Source organism: Cinclus cinclus, chromosome 7, assembly GCF_963662255.1.
Source record: "Cinclus cinclus chromosome 7, bCinCin1.1, whole genome shotgun sequence".
Classification (NCBI taxonomy): domain Eukaryota; kingdom Metazoa; phylum Chordata; class Aves; order Passeriformes; family Cinclidae; genus Cinclus; species Cinclus cinclus.
The window spans coordinates 13298752-13322427 of NC_085052.1; the positions used below are offsets into that span (position 1 = coordinate 13298752).

Here is a 23676-nt window from a genome sequence, read left to right on the forward strand (position 1 = left end):
CAAGTGAACAGTCAGGGCAAATGAATAAGACACAGGTGTCATTTTAGCTCCAGAGGGGAGAAACTGATACTCATTTCCTGCTCTTCAGCTTTAGGGTGAAAGAGCACCAAGTCAGTTATGACTATTGCATATACCTAGAAACCCACATCCAAATCACCCTCTGGGGTCAGTAAAAGATGGCAGTTAATGCCACCACCATCTCTGCACGTCCACTCTGGGATCTCACAGTTGAGCAGGTTCTTCCTGCCCTGCTTAAGAAACAGCTGCAGGTCAGAGTCCCCTCTCAATTATTCAAACCGACCAGGCTCTACAAAGATCCCCAAGGATAGCAGAGCTATTGCTGCCGGCTGTTTTGCTGGCAATGCACAAACCCAAACAAATCTCAGTGCCTTCTCCCAAGTCCTAGCAGACTCAGAGAGGTTAACTGCACAAAGCTAGGTCAAAGCAGAGCACACTACAGCCAACAGCTCATCTTGATATGCAGTAGGGGAAATATGCTGATAAAATTGGAGTAAGGAATGAGGGCAGGGGGACATCATCCAACATTTTAACTTCTACACATTGGGGCAATTGCACAGTTAAAACCACCACAAAGTTGCTCTGATTCAAGTGGGGTGTTTTGCTCTAAGGCAATCTGCAAGATCAGATTGTTATGCTTTCACAAGAAGTTTCTAGATAACCATTAAAAAGAAGCCCTCACAATTAATCATTTTGATCACTCCTAATGGAAGAGAGGCCCATTCAGTAAAGTTGCCTGTCAGTAACCTTTCTCTTCCTTCCTTTCCCCAACGAGTTTGGGGTACGTTTTACAATTTACCTGAGGTTGTCTGTAGAAGCAGAGATCTCCTCAGATACTGCTTCTTCATAATAATCCATGGGAGAGGCAATTAGGTTAAAATCACCATGTTCAAATAGAAGAGTTGGGTCTCAATTACAACACTGCATAAACAGGAGAGCCAGCCTGGCTTTTGTAATTCAGCTGCTCATGTAATTATTTATTTTCCTTTAAATTAAGCATCCAGTGCAGACAGTCTTCAGTACAAACTTTCCTTCTCGCTGGAGTTAATCTGCACCTCACCAAGGCAACATCCATGAGGTGAAGTCATCTATTGCAGCAGACTAATGACACAGTCAGAAAAGAAGAGACTGTCTCTTGGGCTTACACACCCAAAGCACGTTTCTGTCACAGTAGGGCACTTTATGATTGCCCGAAAACGTACCAAGGGTTTTCTAGCTCTCTATATACAGCTGAAACCTGGCATCCTGCTGTTCATCTACAGTTGCACATTGGAAACCATTTGTATGCCTCCATCTCTTTGCTTACTTTAAAATGTGACACCGTTTGAGTACAGCATCACATGAGAAACATTAAAATATTTTAAAATTAAAAAAGCAAATGCCAGTGGCCATACCTGGCAGGAGAAGTCAGCCTAGATCTGAGTACTTTTCAAAATGCAACACAAAAAAATCTGGATCTAAGATTAATAATGAACTTAAGATGAAGGTCCACTTCTTTCTTTTCCCTCCAATTTACACTGTACACTGCTCCTTTCTCTTCCCTAGCTACTGCCACCTCAGGGAACAACAAAGTATGAAGGTGCCACTGCTCTACCAGAAACTCGCAAGTTTGCCTCACCTTACACATTTGAATTGGTCCACTGCACTTAGGCTTGCCCTGGTCCCTGAACACACATAAGTCACTGCACTAAGTACAGGTAAATGGAAGTTTAACAGCTATGTGATGCAGAGTTCAAGAGACAAATGAACTCAGGGCAGGGGGAAGAGGATTATGAGCAGCTAAGAAATGTAGTTTAGGGTATGAAGCAGAGTAAGTACAGCATTTTACTAACCCTTTTGAGAAGGACAGCTTTGGAGATCAATTAAACCAGTAGCTGAAGGAAGCTGAGGTATCCTTATTTTAAGCACCCTACTTTAAGAACACATTCAGAGTCTTCTCTAGTCACTTATGTGACATGCAATGTATGACCTGCTATCCAAAGCACAGCATAACTTGGCAGACTTGCTGAAAACTGAGAACGAGCACCATACCTTCCCATCCCCATTACCCTGCAGGACACTGTTAGGGGTCCCCAAAGCAATGAAGCTCCAACACCACATATGGATGTCAAGACACTTCCATGGCTGAAAAAGCTATGTAAAGGACTAAGTACTGTTTTCCCCTGTACAGTGTGAAGGGGTGATCCAATATTCTTGGTACCCTTTTAATACCTTTTTCTCTACTTAATTTCCCTTATAGGAATCATTCTGTTTACAGACCCTAAAAACATCCAGAATAGCACCACTACACAAAGAACAAGGAAGTCTCCTCCTCCTCCTCCTCCACTCCACACATCCTACAGGATGATGTCTGTAGTGACACAAGGGAACTATGGACAAATCAAAGCAGAATACCTAAGAAAAAATTGCTTGAAGCCAGAGGAGCTGTGCTCTAAGAGCACAAGTCTCTAACATACAGCTTGAGTGTACAGGCACTGTCCTCTAGAGTAGCAGTCCAGCAGTGCAGGACTACAGCACGCACAGCAGAAAATGCAGCTGTGCATCAGAAGCATATGGGATACTTTGTAAGAAGCTTCACACAGAAGAAGATATCACTGAAAAGAGCAAAAGTTTCAGCCCATTAACAGCTGAAGTTCAGTAAGAATACCACCCTGACTACCCTAGAGAGTCTTAGTCCTGGCAAACTTCCAGGTCAGGAAACTACAGCCTCTCTAAAGCAATTTTGGATGGCTAGAGTTGGAGGAGCCTTCCTTGTCTCCTACCCCACTGCACACAACTACTTTGAGCTCTGTGTGTCCATAGCAGAGACAGCTGCCATTTCTTAGCAGCAATGGGCCAAAATATTTTGGTGGTTGGAGCTGATTCTCCAGCAGTTCTACACCAGTAGAACCTGTCCCTATGGAGGAAATCTCAGTTTACATCAGCACAACTGAGAAGGGAGAATCAGAAGGTCACCTTAAATGTTTAGGAGGAAGTGGAGGTTACAGGCCATGTTCAGCCTCACTGGGGAACAAATGTATCCAAGCTCTGGCTAGAAGGATGAGGACTGTGAGGGAGGAAAAGCTTTAGACACGAAAGCACATAGGGAATGCATATGGGTGAAATATGGGTTCTTGCAAATAAAACAAACCACAGAGCTCCCCAAAGCAGACTTTCCTAGAAACCAGATACTACCTTTTTGATACTCGCCCTCATTAGACAGCAAGTAATAAAACCTATTAGTGAAAAATTCATCTCCCCTGCCCCTTGCCCTGGCCCACCCCCACCACATGCCCTTCTGCTCTGATCCTCTCTCTCTTCTAGGATGGCTGCGATTTGTTCTGAGAAGGGACAGGTTTATAGGTTAGCCGACACCTTCTCTCTGTGGAATTTTAATTAACTTCTCCCATCGTCAATATGTTAAGGAGCAGGGTTCCCATTATATGAGGTCAGCAGCGTGTTTCAGGCCCTGCTATATCAGCCGTCAAATTGAAGAATTAATGACGTGGCTAATTGGCTCTAATTCTTCACACCCCCCTCCCTAAAATATGGAGGGGTAAGGGGGATGCAGTAGGGTGGGCTAGTGGGAGAGGCTGGTACAGTCCACAGTCTCATAAAAAAATGAGAGTGCACAATTTAAGCCCACTTGCTCATGGGGTAGCTGTTCCACCACCTCCAATTTATCACCCTGCAGGGAGGAAAGGGGGGGTGGGGAGACTGAGGGTAAATATTGTGACAGAGAGTGTGCACAAGCATGCACACCAGGGAGAGGAGCACTGTCCTGACAAGAGGCCACGGCAGTAGGTCATCACTTAGGAGTAGGAAGCAGAATGCCACTGGTCTCTAACCAGTCACAGTGCCTGAGCCAGAGCTTGTCTGCCAGAAAATGGACCCTTGCAGCACAGAAGACAGCAAAGGGCTTCTACCTCACATCTTGCACCAACACTAATGCGTGTGGCACTTCTTCAAAATCACTAATTGTCTCAAACACTCGGAGCAAAAGAACAAAGGCAACAGCAAAATCATAGCAAGCCTGGAGCGTCATTTCCCTGATAAAGCCATTAGCTCCGTACCACTAAGTTTCTGCTGCCTGCAAAACAAGCTTGGAAATCTAACAAGGACAACAGTTGTGGACAGTATTTTGGTTTTGCACAAGCCTAAAATTCAAGCTGCCAACATCACATGAGCAGCAACAGCAGCTCTTCCTCCCCTCTTCCTTGAGGCATGCTGAGGAAGAACCTCTCTTGCATGTACACCAGTTTAACAGGGAACCAAAGAGACAGATCACTGCTGGTTGGTGTAAGATTTTAACAGTGAGAGTTTGACAGATTTTCACTTCAAGCACAGGAGCACTTCAAAGAACACCCTGGAAGACACTGGTGTATGTATTGCCCTTGCCTACCATGCTGAAGTGTAGTCGTAGCATTATGCCTGCACTAGAAGCACAGAGCTACAGGCAACAGAGCTGAGCTCCACTTCATCATTGCCAGTTCAACATGTTAAAAAAAAAACCCTGAGTTTTAACTACTGCATGCAACTCTCAAGCAGGGACCTTTTTGCTCAGCATCTCTTCTGCTAGAGAATGAGAATACAAGCTGGCATCTCCTCAGCACGGAAAATCTCAAGAGGATCCAGCTCACTGTTTCTAATTAGCAAGTCAGCATTTCTTTGTCAAGAAAGAACAAACAGGTCCCACCTGAGGCACTAAGAGGAACCCAGGGCCACCTTCACAGCCTCTTTATGAAGGGATCACTCTGCTGGTATAGGAAATAAGCACCACATGCTCTTCCCTGAGCTCCTGCTGCAGGCACAAGCGCCTGATCAGCCTCCACACAAATCAAGTTCCTGAACTGTCACATTGGTGCCTCAGAAAGATTTGTGAACACACAGCCTATCCAACTCCTTTACTTCTCTCTGCTGAAAATTTAGAAAAAAAGACATCTATTACCTTAATAATGGGCTGATAGCAATGGACCACACTCGATCCTCTGTCTCCACTGTATGTAGACACTGACCAACTCTGCCCGTGGACAGGGACCAAACCTAAAGAGAGAGATGCATGTTATGCCACATCACCCAAAATTGCAGAAAGTAGGATCCATGCTGCTAATGTTTTTCTGGATGAGCTGGCCAAACTGCCATGCTTACCGTCCCGGAGACCCTCTCCCTGAATTCTAATTATTTATTTTGGGGGAGCAGAGCCTTCAATTGCTGGCAGAAATAAGCACTTGAAGTCACACAAATATTCAGCTTATAAGTATGATCTTCCACCCCACTGGTAACTGAGAGAGTACCCCCATCACCACTTGCTGTCTAAGGGTAGCACTCGACATAAACTCCTCATCTTCTGTAGTTAAATAAATGACAACTAGGATTTGTTCAAATCTTTTCTCTTGAATAGTGTGGGAAGACTTAGTAGCATCCCTGGAAAAATTCCATTAATATTAACTGTAAAGTTAACCATTCACCAGCCTTCTTTTATAAAACCCCCCTGCTTTAGACCAAGTTTTTCAAGTGTACCCCAGTTTGTTTTCAAACCAGCTGCCCTTGCTCACTGACAATATGAGAGAAATCTTTCTCTCCCACAACAGTACAAACATGCACATCTCCTTCCACCAGTTCACCTCTTTGTTTCTGGGTACCAATAAAGGCCTCAAAATTCTTGCTGGGGCCTCTGCTAGTGGCCCTCATTTTCTCCATCTTGCCATCATTCTTGGCCCACAGGACTCAAGCCCCCCAGTTGTCTGTAACCAACCCCCAATGTTTTGCTTCAAGACTTCAAAGCGCAGAGTGCCCTATTTGTTTGTTTGTTGATAATGCCCAGGATTGCAGGCTATTCTTGTCAGCGGGGAATTTAGCACCTAGTGTCAGCAAAAGCAGCAGAAAAGCTTAACTCCTTTAAGGCATCCCTATCTCCTACAGGTTAAAAATATTGCTCAGAGCACACTATCTGCTGCCTATCACACAGGAATGTACATTAACAGCTCTTCAGGGCTTAGTCCTAATCAACACTCAGCAGAGCCCTCAATAGCTTAGACACTTAGAGCCCCTTTAAAAGGTTGGCAGGGATTCCCTTCCACCCTCTGAGAGTCTCATTCATGCAAACAAGACAGCCTACAAAAGAGATGATAAAAAATAAGAGGTGAACATCCCCAGAGTATATGCTGTGGGACCACTGGGTGGGCAAGATCTCACACTAGCTCTAAGAAAAACAGCTTGAAATTCCCCTCTGGGCTTCAGGAATTTGTTCTCAAGGTCGGGGATGTCTGTCCTCCAGCTGTCAAAGAAGTAGCAAAAAGGCACTCTCCCAGAAAGAGGATCCACAGACCAGAGAGGAGCAGCACTGCTAAAGTGTGAGACAAAGCAGCATAAAGGTCTTGCTCCCAGGAGGCAAACAGCAATTCCAAAATTGCATCTGAACATTGCTTGCTTTACCTGGGAGTGATTTTATTCAGGGAGTGATTTTACTCAGGAGTACATGTGTACAGAGAGACCATCAAAAATAAATCAGGTCATGCTGCTTCACACACTTCCTATAAAACCTTGAAAGAGGTTGAACTTTGCTTCAACTTTCCCTCTTGAAAAACAGGAATTAGCTGGTTTTCCTCTTACTTGCATGAATGCTCCATGATATGAATAATCATCAAGAGTGTCTATCAGCCTACCCAGAGCAAAAGCCAACATATAACATTCAACATACAGCAACCACTTCCAACAATGAAACAAGTGGCTGTGAAGATACTACAGGTACTGCATCATGCTAGCAGGATAAGGATGAAACATCTGCGTTGAGCTTCCTGAACTGAACACACAGAGCTGATACAGCTCAGAGGAACAACTCTCCAGGTCCACACAGGCACAAAGCATTGCCAACCAGATCCAGAAGGACAAAAATCAACAAGGTTCTGCCCCATAAAGAAATAGTAAAAAATTATGTGACAGGATCCAGTGATGCCAGCTGGAAAAATAAAATGGGAGCTAACAGTACTCATAGTCTACCTTCATTCCTGGTTTGCAAACCAAGAACCATTGAAAAAAGAAGCAACAACAACAACAAAAATAAAATAAATAAACCACAAAATTAGTAAATAACCATAGATTTGGAAAATACATCATCCTATCCTTTACAGAGATTGAATATATAATAGAGAGCACATTAAACCACATTGCAATGTTAAATCACAGAACAAGGATGGGTTTGAGATCCATGCAGTGAATTTCACACTAACTGGCATCTCCACTACAGTGTAGACAGATGTTCAGGGAAAGAAGAAAGTATCAGCTGCTGCCTTCTGCACTTTCAAGTTTAAGCCAGCAGTTGATGCTGTAAATTACTGCCAAATCTCTTTCTAACAAGCCTGGCAGAGCAAGCACCTTTTCAGAGACATGAGCCAAGACAGTCAGCATTCCTCCTGCAAGGAGTACAGGGCTCACAACAGTTCTGCTGACACTTAAAATATTCATGGCACAAGACCTCCGAAATCACCCCTAGAGCAGCACCTGCAGCTGCTGAAACATTCCCTGCTCACCTTTGCTGTTCGGTCCCGGGAGCCGCTGACAATGAGGCCACCTTGGAAGTCCACACAGTTCACCTCCTGTTCATGTGCAGAGAACTTGACGCTGTAGGAGCCATGGACCTTGTGAAGGACAATACTGCCATCTCTGAAAAACAAATCCACAGCTAGGGAATTTGTATCCCTTGGACATGCACCTTCCACTAATGCTTTGGAGTGCTAGAAAAAGACCAGGACAGGTCTCTGACAGGGGCTGAAATTCATGCAGCATTACTAACCCTCCAGTCTTCACACATCACCTGTTCTCTTGCAATTCCACATCTGGCCAGTTAAAGCCTGATCTGATGCACATTAAAATTTTCATGGATATCTTTCTACCCTTCGCATCCTGTTAAGCTGCAGAAACTATAGCAAAACAGCCATTCCTCCTCCTACTGCTTTGAGCTTGCCAGAATCCTGTCTGTATGCTGAGTGGCTGGAGTAAGGGAACAAGTGAGAGGACATTCTCACCCATGTCCAAACCTCAGCTTTTCATTCATTTCAGAGCAGCCGTGCAGGGTGCTGTGCTTTGAATTAACGACACAGACATTTAGACCTTTTTCAACTAACACAGTTACTGGAATTTTAAATGCAAGCCTTCATTTTCACCTGAATTTTGGTCTACAGTTCACGGGTGAGAGTCCCACGATACCCAGGGCAGAAGTCGTGCTTGTGTCTCCCAATTCTGCGCTGAACTGTTGTGTACATTTTTAAAGTTTTAGCTATTAATGAAAGTCCTGTCACTTGCTGTAACTGTACAAGGCCAGTCAAATGCAAAATTAATTGGAGAAGTGTGTGTGTATGCTGGAAGGTTTTGTAGTTTTCCCCCTCTCCACAATTATATCAGTGGGTCTAATAAACACACACTTGTCTCTAGAAAACTTTCTGCACCACTGCAGTCCCAGATAACCAGTAGCAGTACTGATGATTAGAACAGTCTAGCCATCCTAGCTCTAACACGGGAAGAAATGAAACTTGCACAGCAGTCAGGTTTGCCTGATCAGTCAAACCCGATTCAACAATCCTGTGGGTATCAACACAATTACAAGAACAAAGGACATTTTTTAAGGTCAGCAGCATGAGACACAGCTCTTTCACTGCTGCAGGAGAAGCTTTTTCAGGCCAGAACCAAAATTACAAAAGAGGAAGCAGCAGCAGTTGACCCCAGCCAAGCACGAGGACACTGTGTAGCAAAACTGGCCCCTCTGCTCTAGGCTCGAGTTAAACAGAATCTTTCCAACTTCAGTGGCAAAACTCTTAGGCTGCTTCATTCACCCAACTTACCCCCCTCCACTGACAATGTGGGAGTTTACAAGAACAAAACGACACACGTCCTCCTGGTGGCCAGAAAAGATGGCTTGAGGGTGATGCTGCAAACCTGTCCCCTCTGCACAGAGATGATAGGCCTGAATGTTCTCTGCTTGAGACAGGTAGAGATACTCGCCATCCAGCTCCATCCAGGGCATCAAACTGCAAATAGACAGTAGGTTGGGGGCATGCAGGAGTGGGGAGAAGAAAACAAAACAACCTCACACAGAAAAAGAAAAAAATAATTCCATATGCAAACACAGCTACAAAAACAAATGCCTGCTCAAGAAAAGTGAAGTTTGAGCAGCAGATCACACGCAAAAGCGGGGCTTAATATAGCAGCATAGCTACAAGTGAAGCTTCTCCAGCAACATAAAAAGCAGATTACATTACTGGCATTTTTCTAACCAAGAGCTGAGGAAAAGGAAGCATGGAATCTCCAATAGAGAAGATGGCCAAAAGTCTAGTGAGCATAGATAGAAAATACTTAAGGGCCCCTGAATCTGCACATGAGCTCTGTACTTTTTAAGAAACTAGACCCTAGTGCTGCTGAACTATGCCAAGCATTTCTAAGAGAGCATTCAATGTGAGGCTGTTGGTGCAAACAATCACTCTCAATCCTGAACACTATTTGCTGATGCCCAGCAGAGACCACAGAGCTGCCACTGTTCCACACACCTCTAAACAGGGGAGCATGTCACCAAAATACCACAGCTCTTCCTACAGACAGAAAGTCACCCACCTCCTGCACTCTGAGGCTACCCAAGAATTTTATGCTCATCATAGAGGGGCTATTTTTCTACATTCACACCTCTTCCCCTGCTAAGCCATAAGCTGTAGAGCAAGCTCTTGATTTCTCTTGCCCATTCTTTAGAAGTGTCCATACACCCTTTCTGCCCCTGCTTTATGTGGGACATTGGCAGGTTTGTACAGACAGATTCCAAACCAAGAGCAATGGAGCCAAAAGAACTACTCCAAATTATTTTGAAGATTGATGGTATACATGGAAAATATGCTTTACTTTCTGGGAGACCAAGAAGAGGGGAAGACACCCAAGCAATATCTGAATCAAGTTTGCCATCTCAAGAAGTTTATTTATTATTGAAATAAAAGCAAAATACAGAAGAAAATAGGCTACAATATATACTTAGGCAGTGAGATCTTTGCTCAAGATTTTGCTTTTGCGTAGCCAACTGAGAATCAGCAAATAAGATTTCAGGATATAGCGAGGCCAGATACAAAGACACATGGGACTCATGTCTATGGGGCATGTATGTGTGAAATTGCCTCTGCTCTGCAGTCATTGCCAAAGTCCATGGAAACACCGAGCAAATCCAGAGCCTTTCTACACAGCAGCCTTTCAGTTTTCAAACTCTTCAGGAACAAATGGCTTTGAAAGCAGTGCAGCTTTCCATAAAAACCTGCCTCCCTCGTTTTTTCAGATAATTTGTCCGCAGAGGTCATGATTTTCTGTGTCATCAGAGTCATTACACACAGTAATACCTCATAACATCACAAAGAACAACTAGAAACAAGCAAGAGGACAAGATTGGTCATTAGACAGAAGGTTCCTGCTTGCCTGTATTCATCTCCAGTAACAGGCGTTCAATCACAAGGACAAAGCAGTTGAGTTTGTAATATTCATCTGGGACTTGATCATATACATGGAAAAAGTAAGAGGAATCTTCAGAGCAGGAGCTTTGGGTTTAGGCAGGCTTTGATTTCCCCTTCCTTCCTCCACTCCTACGCAGTCCTCTAAAAGCAAATGAATATCCAGCTTACCTAGACTACAGCCAGTTTCTGTGGCTCTCCTTTTGCAGAAGTTTAGCTTTTCACCTTTTTCTATGGCTTTTTCATAAGGATAAGTAACAAATCTGAAGCAAGATAACTGGAAATTAGGGGATGCCATTTGGATAGTGGCCTCATTAAACCAGTCCTTGCCTTTTCACTTGGGAAGCTGGTTTAGTAATGATCTCTAATATCCACAGAGCCTGTCTTCACAGATGGTAGCAAGCATTTCAAAGGAAGGTAGACAACCTGCACCAAAACCCACTCTGCTCATTACAGCTGTTCACAGGACTTTAGACAAGAAGTGGCACATTATCCACCACTTCAATCTACACAGCACAAAAAGGCATGAAAGCTCAGTAGAAGGTCCCTGTTCTTCAGCAGCTAACAAACCATAGTCTTTCTCATTTTTCCTTCAGTCTGATGATGTGAAGGCTGAACATTTAGGTGTGTTGCTTAGACAGAGACCTATCTTGCGCTCTGCTCTGACAGCAAAGTACACCTTTGCAAACAAGAATTTAACAACAAGCTCTTATCATTAAGGCAGATGAATGGCAATTAGCATTTTAGATTTGTAAATCCAAATCAGGGTCCAGGATAAATCATTGAAGACAAATAAAGCATTTTGAGGGGACACCTAAGTCCACATTTGGGATCAAGGTGAACTATTGTGAGAGCAGGACTAAAGATTGCTCATGGTATAAGCAGTAGACATGAATGCAACAATTTGAAATCTGCAGTAAAGGTAGCTAAATGTGACTAGAACTGTACAGATCATGACTAGACTAAACTCAAATTACGAAGATAGAAACTCCTGACACTCAGCATGAATCCCTATGGTAAGGCAGCAACTCTGGTTACCCCACACCCAGCTAGCCAGCAACAGCCAAAATTAGCCAGCAACAATCACTCATAAGGCCCCATGGAGCACAAGGAGCATGAAACATTTCATTTCAGGGCACAGGCACGAATCCAAGGCCCCACAGCAGTTGCTACATAAAAAAGAAGAGGAGAAAGAAGCCACTTGCTTGCATTTCCATTTCAGGACTGTTTCCCTCCGGCAGCGTCCATGCCTCCAGTTCTGAGATACCTTCACCCTTTCCTTCACTGGAATGCCAGCAGCTCTGCAGATAGAGGAGGAGAGATGAGATTAGCAACCAGGACTGATGCTTTCTGGAAAACAAATGGACTCAAGATGGCCACAGGTAAGTTCTCACCCTGTTTCCACAATGATGAAGTGACAAACACTGATGGTGCCAGAGCCACACTACAGTAAGCACATTTGTGAGCACTGACAAGAAAGGAACACTGACAAGAGTGGGGGATTACCAGCAAAGAAAGCCACCTCTGATGATCACATACCTTAAATGTGATCAAGACTTCACCAAGCACACTGAATTCAGCACAGCTTCAGACAAAAAGTAATCTAAACATGATGACACAGAAAGAAACCACCAGAAGAATCAGAGATACAGGACATCACCTGACAAGAGCCATTTAAGACAAGGACAACACCACACAAGAACAGATGGGGGAAACACTAGTCAGAACACTAAAGCCAGAGACTTTCTATCCAGAAGGACTAGTAAAGAAACTGCTTTAGAATCTCACCTGTCTGACAGTCACATAACCAGATACAATAATCAGAAATCAAGATGTGTCCAAACTGAAGATAAAATACATTCATGTGTATAAACCACCCAATGCATACACACACCCCAAGAAAAACTATCTTTTGCAGAAGCTCACCAAAGGATAGAGAATTCCAGCGTATTGCTGGAAAATCCTCTCTTTAGAGCCAAAGCTACTAAAAGAGAGACTGTAGCTCATATAGCTGTTGCTGGGTTACAAATCAATGTTATTGGAACGAGCTGAGACAAACCAAGATCAACACTCTTCAAGATGTGACAAAAAGTAGGTACCACAGAGACCTGGGACCAAGGTCTCCTTAGAATCTACATTAATATACTCAGTTCAAGCAGCTGTTCAACACCTGTTCTGTTTTCATGATCCAGAGTTGATTAATGACACAAGGAAAGGCAGCTTTAGCTCCCATCTTTCTCATATCATAAATTTAATTATTCAATATCCTCACTGGAGCTGCTTAGGTAGAAAAGATCAGAAAACTACAAGCAAGAAGAAACTCTAGAACTTATCCTTTGTAACTAGGTGTTATGAACCACTTACTAGACTACAAGACTTTATCCCACCTTCATGCATTCATGCATTTCTCAACAGCCAACACACCTAGATGCATAGGGAGAAGAGAAGATCCTTGAGAGATGGGAATTGCTGCCTCATCAGAATCAGTTTCCTCCTCCCACCCCTATAGTCCCTCCAATCCACTTCCCAAAAGTAGCATTTTTGGGTAGTCCGTCATTTTTTAAATAAAGATTAGCTCCCTGTAAATAAACATCTCCTGCTGTTGTTAATGGGTGTAGGAATCTCTAACCTGGCCCTGGGGTCTGGCCAGATTCTTATTTTCCCAGCCTTCCTTCCATAGCCTCAGGCTCCTTTTTTTCTGCTCACCCTTCCCTCCTCTTTTCTATGCTTTCCGGCACTTAGTCACCATTATAATTTGACTGCATTCCTGGGCATGTGACCCATTTTAAACAAAAACAGAAACCACACACAGAAAAGCTTTTCATCCTCTAGAAAGCTTTGCAAGTTTACGTTTATGATCAGTAGAGCCACACCAATTAAAACTGAATTTAGATAACTACAGGCTCTTTATTTTTCATAGTCATTTAAAAACAAACAAAACCAAAATAGAGTTAGACTAGGCTGCAAGTAGAGGAATTCTTTTTTTTTTAAAGGGAGTACTTGCAAGACCTCATGAGGCCAGATAGTGTTTGAGATGAGGAATGCACAGTACTGAGAAGTCAGGTCAGGTCCACTCTCAGCATTGCTTATTACTCTCCCAGACAGAGTTCAGGCTCTCCGCCTACATCCAATTCCATTCATTACTCCAAAACACTTCTCCTCCCCACACTCAACTCTCAGTTAAGTTCTCCCCACACACAGATTTTAAGTCACCAGCTTGCACAGTGATGGAAAACACACTCGTGCCACATTCCCCTCCCAACACATGCTGGCCCAACCAGACATTCTGAGCTCAATGCATAACCTCCACTAAGACTAGATGTAATTTCCAAGGCTCTGAAAAAGGTGACTCCAAGGTCAGAAAATCAGCCTCCATCTTACCCTGCTGGTGCCTTTTCTAGCAGGGCTTGACCCTCCTGCTGCTGTAAATGGAAGTTCTGAAGAGTCGCACGTTGGCTTGGCCCAGAGTTGCAGTTCACTACAGCAATTACTCCTCTAACAGACATCTTGTTCTTTCCCAGATATGAACAGTTCCTGTCTGAAAGGGATGAGGGTTGGGTGGGGAGACTATATGGGCAAGGTCTGATGGGATTTGGGAGGGGGGTGGTGAAGGTGTTGTTTTGTCTTTTTTTGTTTTACTCTTAATAGATATATTATTCATCCAACCCTCCTCCTCCATAGAGCAACTCTGGATCCAGCTAATTTAAATACGTCTTAAAAGTACCCTCCTTTTATATCCCAGACATTTTATTTATTCAAAATAGATGCAAGAAAAGGAACAGAACATATGGAGAAAGATGATATAGAAATTGAACTGATACATTCCTCCCCATTCCCAATTATGGGGCACCAAAGATTGAAGGACATTGTTGGTTAGAGACATTTGATCCCTTATATCAGAAGTTAAATCAAGACCAGTTATGGAATCAAGTGCTGAGATACAATTTGATCATTTGATTTGTTTCCCCAACAGCACCCCCCCAGAGCAATTCCCAAAATACATCAAAAATGTGATGAGTATCACTGCAATGTATGACAACAATTCTCAAATCATAGAAAGTTAAAAAGGGCATCACCATACAAACTTAACAATTTGATAAATATTCCTTTTCTCCCCTACAAAAGTCTGTTTTGTTTCAGTCATGATCAACACACTTTCTACACTTGTAAACTTTTCAGAATTTTTCCATGATGACATGAGGCAATCAATAGATATCACACAACTGAGTGGTTGACTTAACTAGGTACCTCTTACTTCAGCAACTGTGTTGAACATTCAAAGATTCAGGTGACCAAAACACCTTATGAAACCAAATGCTATATAAAATGCTATGGAGGGAAGACTATCCACTGGCAAATGAACACCTTGATCTTTCTTAGTGTACAATCCAGAAAAATACTAAGCCACATGCTTAAAATTCAGCACATGCTGAATTCACATACTCTGTGAAATCAAGATCTTGGCATTTATGTTCCCAGAGAAGCCACCCAGCAGTGAGCTTCAAGACTGCTGAAGGCCGACTCACTGAGGAAGGACTGCTATTTTTAGCAGGACCCACACAGGCCTGCATCAGAAAGCAACTGAGGTACAGTCCAGCATCCTAGAAGGATGACAGGAAACATAGGACGAAGGAACAACTAAACACTGATTATGCAAACACAATGAAATTCAAGCAAAATGTTCTTTCATTAAGTATCATCTTACACCTCTGCTAGAGCATCACAATGATCAATATTTGATATTACATTACTCAGGACATGCAAGGCTGTCTTTGTTATTACCTGATTACCACCAAAAAGCACTCCATCAGGATCCCAAATCATAGTGCAATACATGACCTGAGCCAATGCATGTTTCCAATTGCATGCACTCCTGATGGAGGCTCCCTTTACAAAGACTTTGTTATACTAAGTGAGAGAAGGTGAACATTTCTTACAGCTTGAGAGAGAGCTCCAAGAGTAAAGTCATCCCAAGCAACCCATTATAAAGGATTTTTAATTTCCCCCTTCCTACTTCTCCCTACCCTACAAAAAAAATACTAGGAGTATTTTGCTCAAATTATGAATTTCCTCTCTTTCTTGGCAGAGTTACCAAAAGAAATGTAATATTCCTTCTGGAGCCCATTTCCCAGCTGCTGAAGTAAGAGACTGGAACTGTCCCCACACAGCACCACTGACCCAGGTGACCTCAGATACCAAGGCAGTTACTGGCCCAGGTCCCAAAAGAAAGCAACGAAAGAATCACTCAGCCAGGGCATATCACTTCCTAAAGCTTCACCTCCAACAGATCTTGCCTTCAATGATCCCCTCCCCATCCAAAGTCCTTTGCCACCAGAAATGGTATTTCTGCAACAGCAAGAGCTTCTGTGCTGTACTGCATCCCAGGGAGATTTCTACTGGCTGTCTACAATTTCAGCATGTGCCAAAACAGTGGAGCTTGCAACAACACAGACCATGTTACAGAAGATAACACCAACATGTCATACCCTGTATTTTCCCAGCTGCATGGGGCACCCTAATCCACCAAAGTCCTTCATGTTTTGCTACATTTTAAGTACTGAAGAGCTCATCTGGAAATGCAAGTCTGCAGAGACCCGCTGAGACTGAATTTCTTCCGTGGACAAAATCTGCTGTCTGCATAAAAGCTGTCACCAGCCTGCCTGAGGCTTGACTGGAAGGGTCATACAGAGAAAAAACAGGTCACAGTGGCTAAGCCCCACTATCAACCTTGGCCCTGTGGCAAGGCTAGCTAACACAAGGACCAACTGCACTTATTTGTGTAGTCAGGACACACCTGTTGAATGGCAGGGCCTCAGTGCAGCTACAAGTCATGGGCCACCAACAGCCAGCCGAGAGGGAAAAGCTATTTATGTCAGGAGCCCCTGTTGCTGTCCTCAACAAGTCAGCTAGCTTTCAAAATGTCTCTTCCAGGACAAAAATTCCAACCGCATTCCTTCAGCACATGACCCTTATTTAGCTTACTGCCACGTTCAGCCTGTCCTCTGTGCTCCCCTCTCCCTACGGGACATGGGTTCAAACAACTCTAAGATGGAAGAGAGCTCTGCCGAGCGTTCCTCACTGTTCCTTGCTTCCTCTGCTGTGCCTATGCCATCTCAGATGTTACCAGGCTCTCAACTATTCCACCAAACAGCTCTTGTGAACAACTCACCTCATGAAGAAGTCAGAGGCTGTCATAATACCCAGAGGTGCAAACAAATTTCTGTGCACACAGCAAGGACACACACTTTCACAAAGGCTTCCCAAAGAAACACAACCACCAAGACTAAGCCAGGCCATTCTGCCATCAGATGCCCTCTCCCTTACAAGTGACTAAAATGGGATATTGGCTAGAAACTCCAGGCAAGATCTGGACTCTCTCAGGGAGTTGTGTAAGATTTGTGGAAACAAAATCTGGGCTTCTTCAAAAAATGCACTGCCCTGGAAAGATTATGAGAAAACCTGAAGCTGCTGAAGAGGTGTCACGTGTATTCTGATTTGAAATAATAGATTGTAGTGCTTGGAAAGAATTAAATAACCCACAGCTAGTCCAATATGGGTAACAGCAATAAACAAAGCACACATATTTTAAGTCCTGAACTACATAAATTTTTTCTTCCTCTTTGAACTTGTGAAGATCTTAAGGGAAGGGTAGGCAGGCCTCAAAGAACTCTTACAAACAACTTCACATTCCCAGAAAAAGCAGCAGTTTCAATATTGTGTAGCTGTCCTGGCAGATCTGTCCTGCTCAGCACTAACAGTTTAAGACAGAGTAAGAATAATCGTAACAGCAGTTTATAAAAACCGCTGACTTTTCCAGCAGAAAGCAGGAGCTGCATTCCCTCTTCCAAGCTTTTTCTGTTACTACAATATCCTCCCCAGAGTATTCCCCTCTGCATCATCTGCACCAGTTCATTGCCTTCTTCAATTCTGTCTTAAAGTAATGAAACTTTGTTTTTAAAACAAATTTTAAAAGATGAAGGAAACTGAAGCAGCTTTAAAAGCATTCACACTCCCTCCCCCTCCAGTGGTAAAGGTTGAGGTCTCCTATGATTGCTGCAGTTTGCATTTGGATTTGACTTGCACAGATTGGCCATTTCCTGCTCCTGTAGGTGTACACATTTTTCCAAGATCTGGAGAAAATACAGTTTTTATTAACTCACCAAAATGCTTACACAAGCTCTTAAATGCTCATAGATGATAAATCTGTCCATTAATGAATCTGCTTCTCTGAACTGGATAATATACCAAGATCTTAGTGTGCAAGGCAGAACAGGAGACAGGGAAAGAGAAAATATGCAGTGGAGCATTTCTATATTTTGACATCTATTAATACATTACAAAGAGCAAACTGTCAAGCTATTTAGGTTCCAACTTCTAACCTGCCCTCTAAAATTCCTTTGTAACAAAGAGGAAATAAGTTTAGCCCAGCTGCAACTTTATTCCTTTCTTCCATGCCTTAAATAAAGAATCACCTTACAATGAGCTCTTTGCCTCTCCAATTTCTCCAGTCCAAGGTGGTCCAGCAAGCAGGCCCTGGATAAAGGCTTAAAGCAGCCTCTGCTATTCCTGGCTCTGACACTGACCTGCTGCACAGAGGGCAGCTTGGTTGACATCTCCCTGCCTCTCCTTCCCCTTCAGCCCTTGTTTACTCTGGCTATTTAGGCAGCAAGCTCATCAGGGCAGAGACTGCTCTTGCTGGGCCTGTACAACAGCTGGCAAAACAGACACAGACTACAGGACACAACTGTAATATCACTATATCACCAAAACCCCCAAAGGTTTGTTACTAAACAAAGTTGTGTTACTACTCAGCTACAGTTTAGCTGCAGGAAATGTTATTAAGCCTTAACTTTTCTGTTATATGCTCCCATGCATTTTTGAAATTAAAAATTCTCCTTTCACTTTACATCATGAAGACATGGCTCAACTTTTACTTCAGCTGCTCCTATGACAGAACAAAGCAAAAATCTTAGCATAGGGACTCTTTTTACCACGCTCATGACAAGGTCTTGTAGCACTACAGGTCTATACATAAAATTAACTTGTCTATACGGAAAAAGTGATAACCTGACTTGGAGAGACTCACAGTTCAGATGCCAAGAAGCACAACCATCTAAAGTCACTCTCTACTCCCACAAGAGTGACACAATATTCTATTGAACATTTAGTTACTGCTGATGCAACAAAGAAACAGCACATTTTTAACACTGAGAATGTGCTTTAAGAACTATTCCAGGTCAACCCCTACCATCCCTAATATACAGTAACTCGGGTGGATGTGAACCTAGTGATTCCCCTCTGCCAAAGGAATGAAGTGTACAGATACATCCCTCAAAGCAAACTTCTTTCTTCTCCTGCAAGTGCACAATTGAATCCAGGCCTTAAATACTTGACTTACATCTGTGACTCCCTTTTGGCTGAGTCTACTAGAAAGGGAAAATACAAGAGATTGTCAGTGTTGCAAACATGCCTCTCAGCATAACAGCAAGTGTCCTGGCGAAAGTTCCTTTTACATCACTAGCAACTTGATTTAATATCATTTAAGTGCAAGTATGTGTCCAGAGATAACCAAATCTGGCAAATTTTAAAAGTATGTAGCCAAGATGACAACTTTAAAAATTATATAAAATCTAATTTTTTTTACATATACTACTGTTTTTCTTCTCCATGCTGCTAACAGCTAGGGGTTTGCAAACAGTTTCTTATCAATCATACCTCAATCATTCCCTATTTTGTCAGAAAGAAGTTTTATAAGCAAGCTGGCTGTGCAAACACTTTTTTCACATACAAAATAGAGCTTGTTCCTTCTGATCCTTGTTGTTACAATTATCTGAAGATATGCCCAACAGAAACATTTTAAATAAGTGTCATTTTCAAGTTAATCACATTTTTAAAAATGGGAAAGTGGGGGCAGGGGTTAAGTTTCACAGCTATCTCCTTTAGCTCAAATGTATTGCTATTTACAAAGCATTAACAGATGGCTTATCAAAAACCACTTAACAGCAGAAATGATCAAACTATTCTGAGATGGATTTTTGTTTTCAACTGTAAATACTCCCTAGACTAGTTTTTTAACTTATGCCAGCCTCCCAGGGACCATCAGTTTAAGATCTACTGTGAGAACTATGCATATTATTTCTTTAAGAACACTAACCATAAACAATTCCAGCCTTTGCTTTCTCAGTTGCACACAGTATTACAGAAAAACCTCTCAAAAGTAAAAACTAGTGTACACCTCATGTAACATTAGCCAGAACATGCAACAGAAACTTCAGCTCCTGAGTGAGTCAAAGCCAAGCTCGACAAACTCAAGTTATTCCATATTGCTAAGAAATCAAAGTTATCAAGAAGGTCCCGTTATCCATCATTTTCAGCACCATTCTATTTACACAGTAATATTTTAGCTTAAATACCTACTCAGCTCATATTTCGCCTTCAATGAGCAATCTACCAGGTTCCTACTTAAAATTGCTATTCTGAAGGATGGTGTGCCCATAAGCTTGTCTAAACTCTCTCCCCAGCTTGAACTCATTACTCAAATAAAATACAGTATCTCTCTGGATATCTTACTCCCTCAAATGCAAGAGCAGCAATTTGGGAGATTGCTCCTGACTTTTGGGACATGCACCAAGAGCAAGTGGTACAGAAGAGACATGACTAGTTAAAACCCTTAAGCTGACACAGAGACTATAAAACTCTTCTTCAGCTAAGTACAAATTTCACAGCTGTGCAACGCAACACATGCAGCCATACTGCTTCTTCTGCAGATGTTTAGATATCCAGACCTCCTGGTTCTGCAATATGGCCTTGCCTTTTATTTGTTGCCAAACTGTCTACCCCACTGGAGTAAAACTGCAACTCCCCCCAGATGTTGGATCTCCACCCAGGGAAAAGAAGTGTTTGTTTTTCAGGTATTCTCCATAGGATTTGGTATGCTGTTTCAAGGAACTGGAGACTTTTTGAGCCTTCTATGAAGTTAAAAGTAATTAAAGGAATCATCATCCAGATACATCTCAAGGTTTCTTCATAACCACTTGTCATGTAGCTTGGTGTGTTACCCATGATTGAACTCCCTAGGACCAATAAAGTGCTGACCAATGCTAAAGGCAGCTCTCAATACTGGAGTTGTTTGAGAAAAACTTGAAAATAGGACACAGCACAAAAGTACATCCTAGAATTACTAAAAAAAAAAAAAACCCTGTTCATAGCAAATCTAACAGGACTGAAATCCCTGACAGTTCATGATACTCAAGCAGCCTTCCCTTCTCTGAAATCCTCTGACCTAGCAAATCTTTTCCATAGCTATTTAAGGATCTACATTCCTCCACAGGGGGAAGTGGTCCTCACACACACTGCACCTGCTCTGCTGTACACCTGATCCCTCCTGCAACTGCAGGAGCAGAGTATCACCTTATTCTTAATGAAAAATGCAGAACTTAATTTCCTCAGGAGACAAAATCATATATCATAGTAGACAAGAGTCCAATGTACAGCCATTCTGCAGTGTGTATTCCTGCTGACTTCTAAGGGAACTGTGCTTAACTTCCAGCCTGTGAATGCTGAGTGGGTTGAAGTGCTGGCCTGAAAACCCAACACAAGGATTTTCAGCACCACCAAATTTGTGCTCCTGCCGGCAGAAGCCATAGTTGTTTCTCTAAAGTTTATGCATCGATGACACAGCAACATCAGACAGCAAAATAGGGGTCAAAACCTGCCATCCCTTCCTCTGAGTCATGTCACCACAGTGTTTGTGGAAACAATACTGAGTCACTGAATGACAAACAAGTTCCATGCTGGCAGCTAAAGAGAAGCCATAGGAAGGGATTCATAGATCCTAAGAACACAAACTTCTCTTGGGATCCCTAAATGAGGAAGGAAAGACCACTTCGTGAGATTGCCTCAAAGTGGTGCTTCGTACACAGCCAAATTTGAGAGAGGAAAGGCAAACTCCGGATCCTCACCAACCAGTGCCAAGGCCCAAGCCCCAAAGGCACTTCATCTAGATTGATGCTGGTGTCATACACACTGCAAAGCCTAGAGGGTTTGACCCTATTCCTAACCTATGTTGTGCTTGTTGATCTGAGGGAAAAAATAAAGACTCCAGGAAAAAAAAACTCAAACAATTCCTACTCACGAAACTTTAAAACCCAGAAGCCATGAAAAGTCTAGGAGTCACTTTCTCTGTGCCAGCCACCACCATTTATACCAGGAAACTGCTCTGGGAGAACCTAACACACATGTGTTCCTGGGGGCCCAGAAAAGCTCCTTCACCTAAGAATGCACTAAGCCCACTCTCCAACCTTTTCCCAGGATTCCATCCCAGGCCTTGTTCCCTTGCAGCTTTTTCTCTGAGGTGTTTTCAAGACCATGGTAGGGGTCACTGCTCAGAAGCGAGGAGGGCATGTGGGCATACAGGATCCACGCCAGCTGCACACAGCAGCTCTGTCTCCTGTGCTCCAACCTCCCCTAGACTGAAACCCCCAAACCTCAGTGTTTGGAGGGGTTTGGGAACTGAGAAGATCACAAAATCACTGAATTATTAGGGATGGAAAAGACCTCTGGATATAATCTAGTCCAATCTCCCTGCCAAGGCAGGGTGACCCAGAGCAGGTTACACAGCCATGAGTCCAGGTGAATTTTGAATGTCTCCAGACTCCATGCCCTCCCTTGGCAGCCCATTCCAGTGTTTTGCCATCCTCAGCATAAAGTTCTTCCTCATGCTGAGGTGAAACTTCGTTTCAGTTTATGGACAGTACTACTCATCCTATTGCTGGCACCTGCCTTTCAGATACTTATGTGCACTGATGAGATCCTTTGCAGTCATCTCGAAACAGCTCTGACTCCCACAGAGTCTCCCAACAGGGAAGATGTTCCAGACCCTTTACCATTTTTCGTGGCCTCCACTAGAACCTCACCCATAGCTCCTTTTCTTTTTTTGTATTGAGGAGTCCAGAACTGGACTCAGTTCTCCAGATGTGGAGAGGGCTTCTCGCTCCAGCCCTCCCGCTGGCTCTGCCAGTCAGACACCCCGCGTACCCCCTCCAACCTTGCCCGCTCCCCGGCGGGGACACGAGGCGCCTCCCCAACCCCTCTGGGCAGCGCCGGGGCTGGGCCCCGCCGCCCTGGGGTGCGCCATCGGCCGCTCCCTCCGAGGGAGGCCCTTCCTTTGCCCTCGCCGCCCCTCTTGGCGCAGGGAAAGGGCGGCGCAACCGCGCTTCGGGAATGGCCCCGCGTCCCCCGCCCCTCACGGCCCAGCGGCGGCCACGCCAGGAGCGCAGCGCGGCCCTGGCAACCGGCTGGGCCGCGGCATCCCCGGCCTTTCCCGGCCGCCGCGGCCGCCGCCCCCCGCCCTTCCGCCGGGAAGGCCGCGCTTACAAGTCGGTGCCGAGCTGGGTGAAGCCGGAGTTGAGGCAGCCGCGGGCTATGCGCCTCCAGAGGACATCGCGGCTGCTGAGGAAGCGCAGGCGGCGGCAGACCTGGGCCAGGCGGCCCAAGGCCTGCGCGTCCAGGTAGGAGCAGATGAGGAGCAGCAGCTCCTCAGGTAAGGCCCAGAGCGGAGAGGGGGGGGAGGCGGCCCGGGATCCCCCCTCCGCCTGGGGGGATCGAGGGCTGCCCTTCCTCCCCATGGAGCAGCAGCTCCCGCCCCTCCTCCCCGGGAGCCGGAGCTGCTGCTGCCCGGGGGAGGCCAAGCCATGGACGGGGCAGCCGCTCCCCAGTCACATGGGGCAGGAGCCGCTGCCTGTCACTGCCCCCTCCGGGGGAGGAGGCGGCTGCCGGGACCGGAGGGGGCACGGGCCGCCGAGCCCACCCTCGTTAGTGGATTAATTCATTAACGGGAGCCGCTGGGACTCCCCCTGTGCCACTTGCCCTCCCCCACACCCCCTCGCTACTCCACGACCGGCTCGTGGGTCTGCGTCTTCCGATCTGGGATTAGAAACGTCACCTTATCCGAGTATTCGTTAATAACGTGAACAATTAATGGTGAGGATGGTGATCCCAGATAACCAGAACATCTGCCTCACCACCTGGAGCAAGGTATACCAGCTAGGTACTGCACCCCTGCAAAGGAAGGTGAGCAGCAAGGTGATTAATGCTCATTAATTATCCTTGACCAGGGTCAGGAGTACCTGTCACCCATGAAGTGACAGCAGGGGTCATCTAGTGCTGCACAGCAGTTTTCAACACTCCCAAATTCCTGTGACACATA

General features: G+C 44.4%; 1 protein-coding gene across 1 annotated transcript in view; it reads right to left on the reverse strand.

The window, feature by feature from the left end:
* Nucleotides 1-23143, reverse strand: part of FBXW4 (F-box and WD repeat domain containing 4) — a 60328-nt gene extending 37185 nt beyond the window's left edge. The window contains exons 1-5 of the mRNA XM_062496255.1: nucleotides 22845-23143; nucleotides 11675-11770; nucleotides 8835-9020; nucleotides 7527-7659; nucleotides 4946-5040 (exon numbers count right to left, since the gene is read on the reverse strand). Of these exons, the coding sequence (XP_062352239.1) occupies nucleotides 4946-5040; nucleotides 7527-7659; nucleotides 8835-9020; nucleotides 11675-11770; nucleotides 22845-23095 (761 nt within the window). The 5' untranslated portion in view covers nucleotides 23096-23143. The remainder of the gene's footprint in view (nucleotides 1-4945; nucleotides 5041-7526; nucleotides 7660-8834; nucleotides 9021-11674; nucleotides 11771-22844) is intronic.
* Between the last annotated feature and the right edge of the window lie 533 nt (nucleotides 23144-23676).